This window comes from Dermacentor andersoni, chromosome 1, assembly GCF_023375885.2.
Source record: "Dermacentor andersoni chromosome 1, qqDerAnde1_hic_scaffold, whole genome shotgun sequence".
NCBI lineage: Eukaryota > Metazoa > Arthropoda > Arachnida > Ixodida > Ixodidae > Dermacentor > Dermacentor andersoni.
Genome location: NC_092814.1, coordinates 24,920,952 through 24,939,166, shown reverse-complemented (window position 1 = coordinate 24,939,166; position 18,215 = coordinate 24,920,952). Strand labels below are relative to the sequence as shown.

The 18,215-nt window shown below is 43.2% G+C and overlaps 1 protein-coding gene across 3 annotated transcripts in view; it reads right to left on the bottom strand.

Annotated features, from left to right (window-relative positions):
- The window catches only part of sp3 (phosphatidylinositide phosphatase spermathreecae), a 270,294-nt gene that overhangs the window by 47,817 nt on the left and 204,262 nt on the right, over positions 1-18,215 (bottom strand). For all 3 annotated transcript variants that reach the window (XM_050192990.3, XM_055061254.1, XM_055061255.1), the window contains 3 exons: positions 15,997-16,068; positions 6,671-6,744; positions 6,400-6,555 (listed from right to left, as the gene is read on the bottom strand). In XM_050192990.3, the coding sequence (XP_050048947.1) occupies positions 6,400-6,555; positions 6,671-6,744; positions 15,997-16,068 (302 nt within the window). The remainder of the gene's footprint in view (positions 1-6,399; positions 6,556-6,670; positions 6,745-15,996; positions 16,069-18,215) is intronic.

Below are 18,215 nucleotides of genomic sequence, written 5' to 3'. Positions count from 1 at the left end.
CAACTAAAAGCAGCTGCCCACGACTCCGTGATTCCATGGACAGAGCACCTGCCTTTGGTTCTACTAGGTCTTCGCACAGCTCTGAAAGCAGATGCACAGTGTTCCTCAGCAGCACTCGTTTTCGGCACAACACTTTGCGTACCCGGTGAGTTCTTCGCCTCGGAACTGTCATTTGCTGACCTACAATCCTACGCCGACTGCCTTCGCATTACAATGGCCACTGCTATACCACCGCCGCTTCGTAACGAGCGCAGCAATGTTTACATGAGCCTATCATTACTTCATAGCAGTCACGTATTTATCCGTCACGACGCTACTCGTGTTCCTTTGAAAACTCCTTACGACAGTCCCTTCGATGTACTCAAGCGTGACGCCAAGTTTTTCACACTTCTTCTCAACAAATGCTAAGAGACAATTTCCATTGACCACTTGAAGCCAGCTCATCTAGACTCTGGCAGTGCCATCTCTACAACTTAAAACCACTCAAAGGCAGTGCCTTCATCGCTAGGGAGGGAGCCATGTGGTGGACAGTACTCATAGAGCACCGTGGTGGAAAAAGAAGAGACTGGACTAGTGCCATCAGGCATATAGGCTTGACGATGGTAGCCGGGACATCAATGCAGTCATCTGTTTAATAAATGGCAATTCTTTGTGGGCCTTCTGTTCACTACACCATCAACGTCTCACAACACATTCTGGCCAGTTGTCAGTCCCTTTAAGCATGGGTTAAACAGGAATGAGTGTGGTTACATGGAGCTGCAGAGATGCAGAGTAGAGTTCAGAGACGGGGCAGCTCATGAGTAGGAGAGGAACAGGAGGGCCAGATGCAACTCGATACTTTGTGTGCTCCAAACAAGTTCATAGAAGAGAAGGGTTGCCAGAACAGAGGGAGCTGAGGATTCAGAAGGGGCATGAGGCCATCATGTAACAACGTACAGGATTGTGGTACCATCTCTTGATCCTTCTTGTAAAATCCTTCCTTTCTTGAAGATAACCATTCAACGAACGACAAAATCGTCAAACCTCCTGGGAAGTTATGTGGTTCTTCAAGGTCTGACGAGAGTACGGTTTGTCTAATGTGTTGCGCTGGTTGCCTGTTCTGGTTGCGATGCAGTGTCTGACTTTGTGTTGGTTGCTAAAGGTACCCACAGAAGGGCTTCATCTGATAAATACTTGATTCTTCGCAGGACGCTGTCGACAACTTGAACTTCATACGATCTTTTATCAATTCCCTTAGTTATTGTCCCTGTGACCCATGTCCCACCTTTCAATGGCCGAACTGCGACACTTTGACCTTCGCTTAGGCTCAGCAATTCGTTATGTCTCGTATAGTGGATGATTAAACACTGAACTTTTGTCAACGGAGGTTAACTGGGTTTATTAAGCATGGGGTATACAGGAATGGGTGTGGCTGCATGGAGATATAGAGAGTTCAGAGAGGGGGCAGCCGACGAGGAGGAGAGGAGCAAGGTTGCCACCAATTCCCTTTAATTCTGCATTCATTCCTGGCCAAAAGACACATTCATGAGCATGTCATAGACAGCGCTCAATCCCAACATGAGATGAGTGGAGTGCTGCTTTGATCTCACCACGCAGAGACATTGGGACAATTAGATAAAATCCCTTGAAAGTTAGGTTGCCTTTAACTGTGAGCTCATTTTTGGCTGTGAAGTACACATGCATATTTAGGGGTATTTGAAGCTTATCTTGTGGCCTACCTGACAGGATGATTGCTTTCAACCTTTGCAGTGATTCAACATCCTCAGTCGCAGACTTAATCTTCTCCAGAGTTTCTTTTCTCACAGGAAGGTAGTGCACAATGTCAATGTTTTCAAGTTCTTCTTCATTGCTTTCGTTGGTAAGGAATGCACGAGACATCGTAATGGCCAAAGTAATTCTTTGCCTGGTCTGTGCTCGATGACGATGTATCTTTGCTTCTGAAGAATCATGCCTTGTAGTTGTCTTGGAACTTGATCCAATTGTTTCTTCAGGATAACTTGAAGTGGCTTGTGATCACTGACGATCTTTGTATCTCTTCACAATGTGTACTGGTGGAACTTGTTTAGTGCAAGGACGATGGCCAACACTTCCTTTTCAGTTTGTGCATAATGCATTTCTGTCAGTGTAACTGCTCTGCTGGCAAATGGGAGTGGCTGTCCATTTTGACGGAGGGGTGCTCCGAGTCCAAAATCGCATGCATCACACTGAATTTCTAATTGCATTTGGGAGTCAAAGTAGGCCAGAATTGGAGCACCTGTCACAATGTCTTTTGCCTTTTGAAATGTTTCTTTTTGCAGTTTTCTACACTGCCATGGTGCATCCTTGACAGTGAGTTTCCTCAATGGCTCTAATGGACTAGAAATTTTCAGCAAGAATCTGGAGAGAATTTAATTAAATTCTGGGGTTTTACGTGCCAAAACCACGATTTGATTATGAGACACAGTAGTGGGGGACTCCGGATTATTTTTGACCACCACGGGATCTTTAACATGCCCCCAATGTGCAGGACACAGGCGTTTTTGCATTGCATCCGCATTGAAACGCAGCCACCGCAGCCAGGAGGAATATGGACAGGTAGTTGATCATTCCGCAGAAGTGTTGCACTCATTGGACATCAATTGGTTTTGGCAACTTTGATTTCCTCGACTTTAATGGATCAACCTTTAGTTCTTTTGCCAGCACGTGTCCTAGGAAGACAGTTGATAAGGCTTAAAGCTGCACTTTTTCTTTGTTTTGACAGATTCCAATTTGTCAGCATCTCTGGAGTAGGCTCTCTGATTTGCTGTCATGGTCTTCGACAGCATTTTCTTAATTTTCGCTCATTCCAAAGACAAGAGTGTTGTGTGAAATGCAGAGAACTCCACGAAGTCCTTCTCGTGCCACTTGCAGTCTTTTCTGGAAATTTTCGCTGCTTACCACAAGTCCAAACAGCAGGCGGAGCTATCAGTAACAACCTTTTGGTGTTCAAAATGTGGCCATAAAGCTTGATTGATCATCCAGAGAACATTGCCAGTAGGCTTCTTGCAAGTCTAGTTTTGAGAATATTTTAGCTTTAGCAAGATCAGGTGGAACATTATCACGAATGGGCAATGTGTGGCGTACTTGTTTGAGAGCCTTGTGGAGTGTTTGTGGCTTAGTTCATGTCTGCATTTCACCTATTGCCTACAAGAAGATACACCACTTTTCTTCTGGAGTCCTCATGTCTCCTACCTAAAAAGGAAACTAGTCATGATAATGCATGTGCTCAGATTTCTTACAGGAAAATCATGGGGTGCATCTGTGAGTGCGATGCTCCAACTCTATAATGCACTGTTCCTGGGTCTCCTACACTATAGCGTATTTGTACTGGATGAGTCCGGTAAGACCAACATCCGTGCCCTCCAGTCTGTGCAAGCTCAAGCTCTGCGAATTTGTCTTGGCCTTCCCATGTGTGCATCCACGGCAGCAATAATACCCATCATCGCGCATGATCACCCCATCATCATCATCATCATCATCATCAACATGTTCTAATTCTAAGTCCACTGCAGGACCAAGGCCTCTCTCTGCGATTCCCAATTACCCCTGTCCTGCGCCAACCGATTCCAACTAGTGCCTGCGAATTTCTTAATTTCGTCGCTCCACCTTGTCTTCTGCCGTCCTCGACTGCATTTCCCTTCTCTTAGTACCCATTCTGTAACCCTAACGGTCCAACAGTTATCTAACCGGCACATTACATGACCTGCCCAGCTCCATTTTTTTCTCTTAATGTCAATTAGAATATCAGCTACACCTGTTTGCTCTCTGATCCAAACCGCTCTCTTCCTGTCTCTTAACGCAATGCCTAGCAATCTTTGTTCCATCGCTCTTTACGCGGTCCTTAACTTGTTCTCAAGCCTCTTTGTCAGGCTCCAAGTCTCTGTCCCATATGTCAGCACTGATAAAATGCACTGACTGTACCTTCCTTTTCAATGATAATGGTAAGCTTCCAGTCAGGAGCTGACAATGTCTGCCGTATGCGATCCAACCCATTTTTATTCTTCTATGAATTTCCTTCTCATGATCAGGGTTCCCTGTGATTAATTGACCTAGGTAAACATACTCCTTCACAGACTCTAGAGGCTGACTGGCGATCCTGAACTCTTGTTCCTTTGCCTGGCTATTCATCATTACCTTTGTCTTCTGCATATTAATGTTCAACCCCACTCTCACACTCTCTGTTAAGGTCCTCAATAATTCCTTGTAATTCGTCTGCAATGTTGCTGAATAGAACAATGTCATTGACAAACCAAAGGTTGCTGAGATATTCGCCGTCGATCCTTACTCCTAAGCCTTCCCAGTTTAATAGCTTGAATACTTCTTCTAATAAGCACGCAGTGAATAGCATTGGAGAGATTGTGTCTCCCTGTCTGACCCCTTTCTTTATAGGTATCTTCCTGCTTTTCTTGTGTAGAATTAAGGTAGCTGTGGAACCTTTGTAGATATTTTCCAAGGTATGTGCGTAAGCAGTCTGTACTCTTTGATTACGTAATGCCTCTATGACTGGTACCTCTACTGAATAAAATGCCTTTTCCTAATCTATGAAAGCCATATAGAGAGGCTGATTGTACTCTGCAGATTTCTAGATTATCCAATTAATGAGATAGATGTGATCCAATGTAGAGTATCCCTTCCTGAAGCCAGCCTGTTCACTTGGTTGACTAAAGTCCAATGTTGCCCTTATTCTATTGGAGATTACTTTGGTAAATATTTTATATAATACTGGGAGTAAGCTAATGGGCCTATAATTTTTCAATTCTTTAACGTCTCCCTTTTTGTGAATTAGTATAATGTTGGCATTCTACCAGTTCTCTGGGACCCTTGAAGTCGATAGACAGTTCATACAAAGGGTCACCAGTTTTTCAAGCAATAAGTCTCCTCCATCTTTGATTAAATCGACTGTTATTCCATTTTCTTGTGCCACTTTTCCCCGTTCCATGTCTTGCAAGGCCCTTCTAACTTCATTGCTACTTATAGAAGGAGCCTCTGTAACCTCTTCATTACTACTTCGAATGGAGGTATCATGGCTGTTCTAGGTACTGTACAGGTCATTAAGAATTCTTTCGCTGCTTTTATACTGAATAGTATTTTCAACTTCTAAAAAAGTGAAACATAAATGTTCCGTGGAGTCGGTTTGATAACAAAAGGCTCACAAACATTATTTTGCACATAAAATGCTATTAAAAACTGGATGTCAGGTCAACTAACCCCCGTATTCAGAAATGCAACTTAAGTTGAAGCCCATGCTTGACTTGATCTAAGTGACGCCTATTGTGTATGCGCCGAAGGAAACACAGTGAGCGTCTTTGGGTACGTTAACGCCAGGCGTCATTTAAATCACGTCAAGCATGGGCTTCGACTTAAGTTGCATTTCTGAATACGGGGGTAAGAAGCTTGTAAGAAACAAAGGAAAGGTTATTGTGTCTGGAGGACCACGACAATGACTGCAATGAAACAAAGGAACAGCAAGTCACCAGATGCATGTAATAGAGCGTAGTACTCATTGAAGAAGCTAAGTTAAAGCATTGAAGGAGCCACAGTAGCCCACAACATTGTGGTGAGACTGGCCACATAATTTTGCTTCGCCTAAATTAACTATGCAAATTTGTTGGCTGCTTAAGGCAAGACATGCTTACCTAACGATTGGAAAAGATTCTGCATAAGTGATCTTCATGTGTTTGCTCAAGAACTGGTTTGTTTGTACAAAGATTGTGGTTCTCCTACAGCAAAATCATTTGCAAGAGTCTCCACGAGCATCGGTCATTCTCCTCAGACTTAAACGAGTGTTGTTCCTTATTGTATCCAAACGGAATGTTAATAGCCAGGGTGTCAATTTGAAAGCTGTCAAAGGAACAGGGAAACAGCTGAATAAATTGTTTCTGTCGAACGAAGTGTTGTGCAGCTAATTTTAAAATGCCAGGGAACTGAGCTACTGATTTCCACTCAAAATGTAGTATCTATATGTTTTCTGCACATAGCTTGGATTTTTGGGCCTAGAAATCTTCGGAATCCCAGTACAATTACCTTGTCAGAAACATTTCATTTGTGTTCTCTACACTCTATACAACTTCAACATGTTTATCATGAATGAACTAATTTAAAAATAATTTAATTAGTTTCAATGCATATTCAGTCACTATAAAAGAATACACAACTGGTAGCAACACACACAACACATATAGTTGATTGTATTCGCATGGAGCCCTCCTCCATTTATTTTTATTTACCTTTAACTGAAAGAACCTGCATATTTTGTGTGTGTCCTAGCAGGTTTTATATTATTTTGTTTAGTTCTTTCAGTCAAGTGGTAGACATTCTGGCCATACATTGTTGCCCAAGTAACCATATTACAGCAAACTAAAAAGTGTTTCCATTCCATACCAATGGTTTCTTCTTCTCCACTGATGGGAACAGCCACATTATTGAAGAAGCGAGTTCCTGTTGACCGAAACATGTGAAAATAACCACTCTGTCCATTGACCAGATAATGGAAACGAATACAGTAGTGTCTTGACTTGAAGAGAGATGGCTCAGGACCTGCGAAGGCAAGCAAGTTTCACAGGCATAAAAAAGAAAGGTCCTGTGAGATATCTGGCAAAATATGGTGTCAGGCACCATATAAATGAGAGCAAAATGGACAGTATTGGCTCACCTAATTCCATTTTCTCAAGGTCCTCTAGGAACACTCTTTGGTATTTGGTAATGCGATCTGTTTGGTCATCATACCTGTAGAAATTGAGGCAAATATACTGCCACCTACAGTACAGGACTTCATGCCAGGGTCCATTAGCAGAGCAGAGAGACATTAAAAGGTATCTGAAATCATTTTTGTCAAACTTAAAAGAACACCAAAGAGAAAAATAATGAGCTGTATTAGTAAACTACTCTTCTAGAATAACAAAAAAGTAACCTTTATAATGAGAAGAGGCTTGGAAAATCAATGAAGACACAAAAACAAAAGATGTGGTATTCTTGAACTAACTCGCCATGACAGTCATGGATTTTGACGGTGTGTGCTCTGCCTTAGTTAATTTTTTATTGGAAAAGGTGAAATAAATTGTATTCTAAAATGGTCAAATGCTGGAACTGCAAATTTAAGAAGCTTTATTGGGGCACAATGACCCAGGTATGAAAGTACAGTTTGAAATCCATGATGTCATACTGACATACTGGCACTAATGTTTCAGGGCAAAATTAAAAACACTTTTTGAATAGCACTCAAGCCTGCGCTGTCATACTCTGCCCATCATAGTGCTGAGCTTTTCGATCTACATAAGCTTGAGATCATGTTTGTGCCAATTAAACAGGGGTGCAAAAGCTTAAATAGGATTTGGAGTAACTTTTGGAGCAGGAAAATCTCAATTTGGAGCAGGTTAGGCAAAAAAAGTTTCATATTGGAACACCAAATTCCAAATTTGGAAAGTTTAATAGAGAAAAAAGGTTACTTTTGGAACAGAAAACAAAAATATATGAACTTCTACAGCAACTACTTAGAATACACAGCTATTTATTATAGCAACTATTTAGAATACACCCCAGCAATATGACAGAGCTACAAACCATTAAACTTCAGTGTAATCATGCTTTAGCTTCTATGGACAAGGTCCCGCAAAAGTGACCAATAAATTCTGTGAAATCGCGCAAAGTGTGGTGAATTCGAACCAACCTGCAAAACAGGTTGATCCGAATGCTTAGAATATTTATATGACTAAGCTAAGAAACATAAAGCATAGAAGAAGAAGGCGTGTATAAAAACTACGAACATTTTTTTAAATGTACACTCCAAAGTGCTTTTATACTTGAGGAGTGCCTGACAAGTCAAGAACATGACTAGTCAAAATTTATTTGTATACCAAACAGTTCTTCTACCTGAGCAGCATATGACTACACAAGATACATGTAAGACAAGACCAAACTGCTCTTACATATCACTATAAGCTAACTAGCAGCTTATACATGACTAGTGCAGACGTTATTCACATGACATCAATGCTTCACCTTTGTCAACAATTTCTTTTAGAGTTCCTGAATTTTTCGAAGTGTCTGCTCGAAGCTTGCATTTTGTTTCATCAAATGCACATGGCCACTTTCTACATTGTTCATGCCTTTTTGCTTCCCACCTGAGTTGATCATTTCCCCAGCACTAGTGAGCAATATCTTGCTAGCCATCACTTGGTCCTCTAAGCTCTCTTTTCTGCTTCAAGAGTGGGCTGCTCTGAGGCAGGCTCTTCCGATGGCTTTTGCTTGCCCGTGCTTTCTTCAGCACTCATCCTCTGCACATACTTTGCATCATACTCCTCAAAATGTCAAGGCTGAGAGGCACCTTAGCTGCATCATGATCATAGCACTGAAGGAACCTCTTAACATGGCGCATATTATAAATTCTAGCAATTCTGAGCGAGCTCTGTCCATCTAGAAGGTGCTTATTTTCACTGAAGCATCATTCTAGGTCAGCATCACAGTTGAGAAGAGAAAAAAAGCACTTTTATGAACTTACAAAACAGGGGTTACAGTCCCCACCCTTTACAAAGGGTCCGCATACAACATACGTTTGCATATAACAGACTATTCTCACTTAGTTTGGTTTGTCTATATTATCAATGCAACCACCACCACCATCATCATCAGCCTGTTTTATGTCCACTGCAGGACAAAGGCCCCTCCCTGCGATCTCCAATTACCCCTGTCCTGTGCCAACCGATTCCAACTAGCGCCTGCAAATTTCCTAATTTGATCGCTCCACCTAGTCTTCTGCCATCCTCGATTGCGTTTCCCTTCTCTTGGTACCCATTCCGTAATCCTGAGGGTCCAACGGTTATCTAACCGGCGCATTACATGACCTGCCCAGCTACATTTTTTTCTCTTCATGTCAATTAGAATATTGCCTATACCCGTTTGCTCTCTAATGGAAACTGCTCTCTTTCTGTCTCTTAACGTTATGCCTAGCAATCTTCGTTCCATCGCTCTTTGCACAGTCCTTAACTAGTTCTCAAGCTTCTTTGTCAGTCTCCAAGTCTCTGCCCCATATGTCAGCACTGGTAAAATGCACTGATTGTACACCTTCCTTTTCAATGATAATGGTAAGCTTCCAGTCAGGAGCTGACAATGTCTGCCGTATGCGATCCAACCCATTTTTATTCTTCTATGAATTTCCTTCTAATGATCAGGGTTCCCTGTGATTAATTGACCTAGGTAAACATACTCCTTCACAGACTCTAGAGGCTGACTGGCGATCCTGAACTCTTGTTCCTTTGCCTGGCTATTCATCTTTACCTTTGTCTTCTGCATATTAATGTTCAACCCCACTCTCACACTCTCTCTGTTAAGGTCCTCAATAATTCCTTGTAATTCGTCTGCAATGTTGCTGAATAGAACAATGTCATCGGCAAACCAAAGGTTGCCGAGATATTCGCCGTCGATCCTTACTCCTAAGCCTTCCCAGTTTAATAACTTGAATACTTCTTCCAAACACGCAGTGAATAGCATTGGAGAGATTACGTCTCCCTGTCTGACCCCTTTCTTTATAGGTATCTTCCTGCTTTTCTTGTGTAGAATTAAGGTAGCTGTGGAACCTTTGTAGATATTTTCCAAGATATTTACGTAAGCGGCATGTACTCGTTGATTACGTAATGCCTCTATGACTGGTACCTCTACTGAATCAAATGCCTTTTCGTAATCTATGAAAGCTATACAGAGAGGCTTATTGTACTCTGCGGATTTCTCAATAACCTGATTAATGACATGGATGTGATCCATTGTAGAGTATCCCTTCCTGAAGCCAGCCTGTTCACTTGGTTGACTAAAGTGCAACGTTGCCTTCATTCTATTGTAGATTACTTTGGTAAATATTTTATATAATACTGGGAGTAAGCTAATGGGCCTATAATTTTTCAATTCTTCAACGTCTCCCTTTTTGTGAATTAGTATAATGTTGGCATTCTTCCAGTTCTCTGGGACCCTTGAAGTCGATAGACAGTTTATACAAAGGGTCTCCAGTATTTCAAGCATTAAGTTTCCTCCATCTTTGATTAAATCGACTGTTATTCCATCTTCTCGTGCCACTGTTCCCTGTTCCATGTCTTGCAAGGCGCTTCTGACCTCATCGCTAGTTAGAGGAGGAATTTCTGTATCCTGTTCATTACTATTTCTAATGGAGGTACCCCGACTCCTCTGGGTATTGTACAGGTCAGTATAGAATTCTTCCACTTCTTTTACTATATCTTTGAGATTGCTGATGTTACCCTGCTTATCTTTCAGTGGATACATCTTGGTTTGTCCTATGCCAAGTTTCTTTCACACTGATTTCAGACTGCATCCATTTTTTACAGCTTCTTCAGTCTTTCTCCTGTTAGAGTTTCGAATATCACTTATTTTCGCCTTGTTGATCAGTTTTGACAGTTCTCTTGAGTTGGACACTTTCATTCTTCATTGTTTCTTTATTAGGTCCTTTGTTACTTGGGTGAGCTTGCCTACAGGTTGCCTTGGTGCCTTGCCTCCCACTTCATTTGCTGCCTCTAAAGACAGTCTAGTTACGGTTTCATTCATTAGCTCTATGTCATCATCATCTCTCTGTTCTAAGGCTGAATATTTGTTTGCAAGTATCAGCCTGAATTTGTCTGCTTTTACCCTTGCTGCCTCTAGGTTGACATGTTTGTTCTTGTCCAATTTTGCTTTTTCTCTTTTCAAATCGAGGTGAACCCTAGCCCTCATTAACCTATGATCACTGCACTTTACCCTACCTATCACTTTTACATCCTGCACTATGTGGGATCAGCAGAAAGTATGAAGTCAATTTCATTTCTTGTTTCACCACTAGGGCTTTTCCCGGTCCACTTTCTGTTGCTACGCTTCCTGAAAAAGGTGTTCATTATTCGAAGCTTATTTCTTTCTGCAGATTCTACCAGCATCTCTCCTCTAGCTTTCCTAGAATCAACGCTGTAGTTGCCGATTGCTTGTTTACCAGCCTGCACCAATTTCACCAATTCACCAATTTCACTTTTAGCGGACCTGGCTATAGCAGACCATCGACTAGAACAGACAAGTTTTTGAGCAAATTTTGTCTAGATAGTGTAAAAATACCACGTACTTTGCTATAGAGATGCGTTTGTTCGGCAGTGCACTGCACGTAACTAGTGTGTGCGGCAGTGCGCTACACGCAATTACTTCTGGCTGCTTGAGAAATTTGCGAAAATGCTCCTTTTCATAAAGAGGGCCTCACCAGGTCTGACCATTTTGAGCTGACAAGCGCTGTGCATACAATGCGCACTAATGATCGTGTCTGCTAAGTATGACATTTGCTACGCACTGCGGAAAGAGCTGAAATCTCAAACCGAACGCTGTTTTCTCTTCTCCTTGTGGGCGCTGCACTCCCAGCTGGAGAACCTGCCGTGGTTGCTCAGTGGCTATGGTGTTAGGCTGCTGAGCACGAGGTCGCGGGATCGAATCCCGGTCACGGCGGCCACATTTCGATGGGGGCGAAATGCGAAAACACCTGTGTACTTAGATTTAGGTGCACGTTAAAGATCCCTAGGTGGTCCAAATTTCCGGAGTCCCCCACTACGGCGTGCCTCATAATCAGAAAGTGGTTTTGGCATGTAAAAACTCATAATTTTTTTTTTTTTTTTCCCAGCTGGAGAGTCTATGTATATCACAAAAGTGTGCCTACGTGCATTGCACTGCTGTGACATCACTCGTGGTGACATGCGAATTTAAGAATTATTCAAGGCAACATCTGTTATTTGAGTAATCTGTTGATTCAATAGACGAATTAAAGTTTAGAGAAATAATAAAACGCGTCAACCGAATGCCTGCATGTTCTTGCTGTACTTTGCACCGCAGCAAGAGGGATGTACTTCCGTTTTGTCTGCTTGTTCCCACGTCATGCAGTCGCGAATGCAGACAATGAAAGTATGTCATTTTCTATTGTGTTCCAGCGCACGATCATGCTCTATGAACCGCTTGCGTCTGCCTTAGTACGTATTTGCGTAGCACTGACTTATACCAAAAATCAGGTGTTCTCGTGCACATCGCACAAAATCATGTGCTGTGTAAAACAAGACAAATGCAACAGCTCGTGCGCTATGCCATCAGCAGAAGTGCGCCGCGCAGTAAGAAAGCCAGGGGAAAAAAAAACGAAGGTGGAGCTTGCGACGTATGCGTCATGCGATCCTCAAGCTCTGGTATAGGAGAACACAAGGAAGGAATTTTGCTTGCACAGGCTAGATGGGGCAAGTGGAGAGAGTGTTTCTCTTGGCAGTGCCTTCACCTCCTGAAATCATGGGTTCGCGGCATTGAAATATTTCTATCTCAGCTATTAATGAACCAATTTGAAAAATTCTTGCAGCAGAACACACCATAAAAGAGACGTAACAATTTCTAGCATATAATTGAAATTTGCTATGTGGCCTCATGAGGGGCCTTTCAAGAAACGAATACTCTAGTGGCAAGCTTCCCATAACAGCGTGCCATGTGTTGTAGTCCCTTGAAGAAGCTGTTAGATGGACGGAAGAATCAGGACAAGCTGCGCTGGGTGAATTCACCAAACACTTACCAGCAGGTGGAACTGCTTGATACAAGCACTGCTGACCCCAAGATCACAAAGTGGGTAGAAGTTGGAGCGAGTGGGGAAGCTGATTCACGGGTGCAAGAAGGTTCCCCCTCCCACTCGACTTCCGTTAAAATAGACACGTTCCATCACTTTGTGCCCAAAGGCACTGACCCTGCTGAGTTTAAGCAAAAGCAGATAAATCTGCAAAGTCTTCTTTTGCTCCACTTCAACGTGTAGAATGGCCTCTTTGACCATGGGAAATATTAGCCATAGACATAATAGGTCCTTTTGATTGTGCTCCACAGTATTCCCGTTTTGCGTTAGTCACAGTTGACTATCATTCCAAGTGGCCTGAAGTTGCTTTTATGCCTTCAGTCACGTCCAAGGCTATCATGCCTTCTCTTATTTCCATATTCGGAAGAGAAGGATTTCCTGGTGCCATTGTGTCCGGCAATGGAGCACAGTTTGTTTCTGCAGAATTTCCTGAAGGAAAGAGGCATTAAGCATTTCCTGTCTTCTCTTTTCTACCCACAGGCAAACGGCCAGGTAGAAAGATTCAACCGCGCCCTCAAGGATTTCAAACAGATTGCAATGTTGGAACAACGCGACCTGAGGTTCACAATCTCAGAATGCTTGGCAATTTACAAGTTTACTTCACATATGACTACAGGTGTTTCTCCCGCTATGCTACTCCATAGTTGCCAACCAAAAACTCAACTCGATGTCGCAAACATGCCCCCAATCCCATTCACGTCGCCAGAATGTTGTAGTGCCTTGACGGGGAGGCCGGACACGGGACCTACGGCATGTAGCCTAACGGCCGAGGCGCAAAGCACTGCAGAAAAGAGAAGTGGCGACTTCCTTTGATGGGGACCAGACAAAGACTACGTTCATTCCAATGAGGGGGAAGGGAACACAGGGGTACGCTTACAAAGTTGGGCGCGGCGTAGCGTCAGTGTACAAACAATCTGAAACCGAAACTGAGAACACAACACCGCACAACCTCTTGCCGGCAGAGAGTTTTTGTGTCTACCACTGCTGTCGCATCAGTGCTGAACAAGTGTGGAAGGTGCCGCTAGGCCCAACTAGCTTCGAAAGCGAAGTGATTGCATACAGCCCTTAAAAGCAACCACCCATGATCACAAAATGCACCAATTTGAGAACACATTGCATCAGTTCACGCAAAAATGAAAACGTGCTGCTACTCATGGCATCCAAGCTGCGATGCACGTGATGCGGCCAAGGCGATTTGCTTTGTACTGTGGCCCTCATCCGTGCTACAGATTTGGCAGTGGTAATCACTGGCGTGACAAGAGGATATATATACATATGTACTATCCTTCCTTCCATTAAACAGTTGTGAGTAGCGCTTGTCCCTGTCTGTCTTCCTTGTGTCTGTGGTTTTTTTTTTTTTTTTTGCGCTAAGCTACTAATTCAAGTAATCACTAGGTCGTCAAAGATAAAATTAAGACATCGGTTTATATACTACCGCCAGTGCGACCGAGAATTGGGGCATTTTGGAGTGGCATGGCACAATTGTATCAAAATGGCGCAATTGATGCAGCTGTTACACCCCTGCTTAAAGGGCCTGTCACCAGGCCCCACAACAAGTTTTGGCTATACTCTGGAAGTTATGTGCACTCAAGGTAGTGTTTTACTGCAATAATTTTCAAGTTGGATCATTAATAGCAGAGATAGAAATATTTGAAGCGTCGCAAGCCCATGATTAGAGGAGGTGAGCTTCACTGCAAACATAGACATTCTCTCCACTTGCTCTGTCTAGCCTCCACAAGCGAGATTCCTTCCTGGCATTCTCCCATACCGAAGCTGAAGGATCGCGTCGTGTAGACGTCACAGGCCCTCCTGCTTTTTTTTTTCTTCTCAGGTATTTGCTGCACAGCGCATTTCTGGTGACGGTCTCGCACACGAACTGTTGTGTTTGTCTTGCTTCATGCTGTGCACAAGAACATCTGCATTGTTGTCTTGCTTCTTCTGCCCTACATTGAAATGGATTCCTCAATGTGCACACGTCTACAGATAGTTTTGTTTTTTGTGCCTGCGACTGCACAATGTGGGAATAAGCAAACGAAATGGAAGTGCATTCCTCTTGCTACAACGCAGAGCAAAACAAGGGCTTGCAGACATTCGGTTTGTAGGTTTTATTATTTCTCTAAACATTAAATCATCTAGTGAAGCAACAGATCAAGCATATAACTGCTGTTGTCGGCTTGGATAATTCTCGAAGTCACACGTCACAGTGAGTGATGTTTCAGCAATGTGAATTATATAGGTGCACTTGTATGTCTGGCCTCAAGTCTCTGGCTGGGAGCGGAGCTCCCTCGAGAAGAAAGGCACATGGTGTGTGGTGTGAAATTTCAGCTGTTTTCGTGGCACGCAGTGGAGTAATACTTTGCAGACACAATCTTCAGCGTGCATTGTACTTCACTGTGCTTGAAAATTATAACAGCGCTAACACATGCAACCACAAAGGAACAAGGACGAGATGAAAGCGCTGTACCAGCACATGAGCTGATTGCAACGAACAGGAAAATGGCCATGAAAGCGAGAAATGAAGAGGACCGGGACCGCTGGCTTCTTGAGGGTTTAGACTGTCAAAAACAGCGCTTGTGTCTCGTCCTTGTTCCTTTGTGGTTGCATGTGTTAGAGCTGCTATAATTTTCAAATCAAGTATGCACCAACTCGCTCAAAAAGAAGTTTTAATGAAATTCACTGTGCAGCTGAAAATGGCCAGACGTGGTGAGGGGCCCTTTACGGGTGCAGACCATAGTACTGACACTGCAGTATCATTCTCTGCCACCACATGGTACTACGACCCCATCAGGGATGAGATTTCTTCCCTTTTGCTTAACTGGAAGCACTGCTTAGTTATGACATCATCAAGAGAAATAGCCATTGTGTTTACTTCTGCAGAAGAGTAAAAAAAAAGATGGTGACTTGATGAAGTTGAAGGAACGGGTATGTGGTATTTTGAATGAAACTGCAGGCTCGCTGGTGTGACATACACAAGTAATAATATTAGGTTCATATTGTTACGGAGCAGGTGGGCTTGGCACTAAAGATGCAGCTGACGGTCAATATTTTTATGACAGTGCTGCTAGCAGCTAGGCACATTTATTTATTCTGCTAGAAAGTGCTGCAGGGCCCTTTCCCAAAGCAACACCAGAACTATGGATACGCAGTCTTGATTGATGTGCACCTAAATCTAATAATCTGTGAATACCAGCTGCCAAAGCCAGAAATGCAACCTGTAGCAGCGATCTGTTCAGCAGCAGAAGGACACTGCAGTTGGTCACACAAAGTTGCTCAGTGCAATTCCTGAACACAAACAAAATTTGGCTAACAGTCCCGTTAACTAATGTAAATAAATCTACATAACTGGACACCACCAACCAAACACAGAAGATACTCACTCAGCCACATAGTATGAATCTTTGGTCAACACCAGAATGGAGTCCATGTCAGCCTGCCCAGGATCACCAGTGCTACAAGAAGACAGTATATTTAATGTCATTTAGGTTAAATTTGAGACACTGCAACAAAAAGTAGTATGCACTTGCAGAAATTATTAGTGTGGACACAAAGATGGCGGAAAAATAACTTTTCAGATACAGAGTTGTCTTGAGAAGCGTTGCACTTTTGACAGGATTCTTTCAAGTGCTAATTGAGCTACCATCTAAAACTCAGAGGCACTCAGTAAGTTAAAATTAATTCAGGACAAACATTAAGATCACAAGAAAACATTCAATAACTTATAGACTAGATCAGAAAAAAAAACTGATTCAAAGTACATGCAACTCACACCGTTATGAAGCATGAATTACACAATGTGTAATATCGAAAAGAAAGGGGGCTAACCAAAGGGCCCGATATTTATTAATCATATCATGAGAAGCCAACAAACAAAGACACCAAGGAAAACATAGGGGAAATTACTTGTACTTACTAATTGAATTAAGGAAATTATAAATTAATGGCAATGAAAGTGGATGAAAAAATAACTTGCCGCACGTGGGGAATGATCCCACGTTTTCACATAATTACGTGTGCGATGCTCTAACCAATTGAGCTACCGTGGAGTGGTTTCCCCATCCACTTTCTTGGGTACTTATTGGTTATTACTAGAACTAACCTTGGTAGGGTTAGCCAACGCCACCACTCACAACCTTGGCGGCGGATGGTTTGTGAGTGGTGGTGCTGAAAGTGTCTTAGTTGCAAGAGGCGATTGGGAGATTGGTGGAAGAAAAGTAGGAAAACGACAAAAAACGGAGACGTACAAAAGCAAAGTTCGCAATAGGGGGTCAGAAAATGTGGTTGTGGGAGTTCATAGTGGTTTCTTTTTTTTTTTTTCTTTTTTCACTTGGGTAGGACATTAGGCAGTATAATAGCAAGAGCTTGGTGGCGCAACTCACCCCCCCATTCCAAAGGGGACGTTCATAACATCCATCCACATCCATCCATTTGTATGTCAGAATACAGCGTTAGCAGTAGCTGCTGGACTGACGTTAGCATTTAGCTCGTGCATGAAAGGATCAATTGTCTTTGGTGCATACTACCAGCTGCTTGGACAGACTGGTAGGGGGGCATTTAAGGAGAGGAGGATGTGGGGATTGAGGTATTTACCAGCGCCTTTGTACGGGCATTCACCTGTTCTGTCATCCCTATGCCTCAGCCTTTTCACTAGTAACGATTGTCAGTGGTGACCTTGGCCACGAACCGGTTTGCGCCGGAGGCACTTGCATTGCCAGCGGCAGTAGCTGTGGTTGCCAGATTGAGTGCGAGGGAGATCTCTCTGGGACCTTGCACAGTACGTACACGTATGGCACTGAGAAGCACTTATCGCAATGCCAAGCCAACAAAAACTGCCCGAGCTCTTGTGAGTGAGCCCATTCGTTGTCATGAGAGCAAGCGGCATAGCAGCGGGGACTTTCGCTAGCGGTGTCTTGCGGCGAGCCATCCTCTTGCAGTGACGTGCTAGCAGCACCACTGTCTGTGCTTTTCGCCCTTGGCGTGGAAGCCCTTTGATTCCTGCACTGGCCCGGGACCAGGCGTTCTTGCAGTGTTGGGTGTCGCCGGAGACAAATAGACAGTTTCCGCCAACATAGGTCAATGCTGTGTGTTCTCACGCCTGCACAGCGCTCGGTGCCCCCCCTTTTGCGGCATGAGTGTGGCGTGCTAGATTATGTGACGTGACGTGACAGCTTATGTGGCGCTGTGGCTTGAACTCACGGTGTTCGGCGCTCCTGTGAGATACGAGAACCCCGCAAGCTGAAACATGCATGCATTGCAAGCCAGCACTTCTGCGGAGGGTTAAGCTGTGTTCTTGTGGCCTAATGTTTTCACCAGCTACTATATTTTTAGAACATTGTATTGTATATATTTTTTCTCTGTCGAACCTTTTGAGGGCCTGGAGAGCTTACGGAATGCAGTGGAAGGTTTTTTTGATATTGTGAGCATAGCTAAATGTGACATTCTTGTCCTCCCCTTCCCCCCTTCTGCACTTTCTTGGGACCTTCACATTAGACACACACTTTGGGCCTCAATGAATAGAAATAGTCAAACCAAAAAAGTGAGGAAGTCTTGACCTGCACCATAGTTCCAGAAACTGTGCCCAAGAAAAAATCAATTTAAA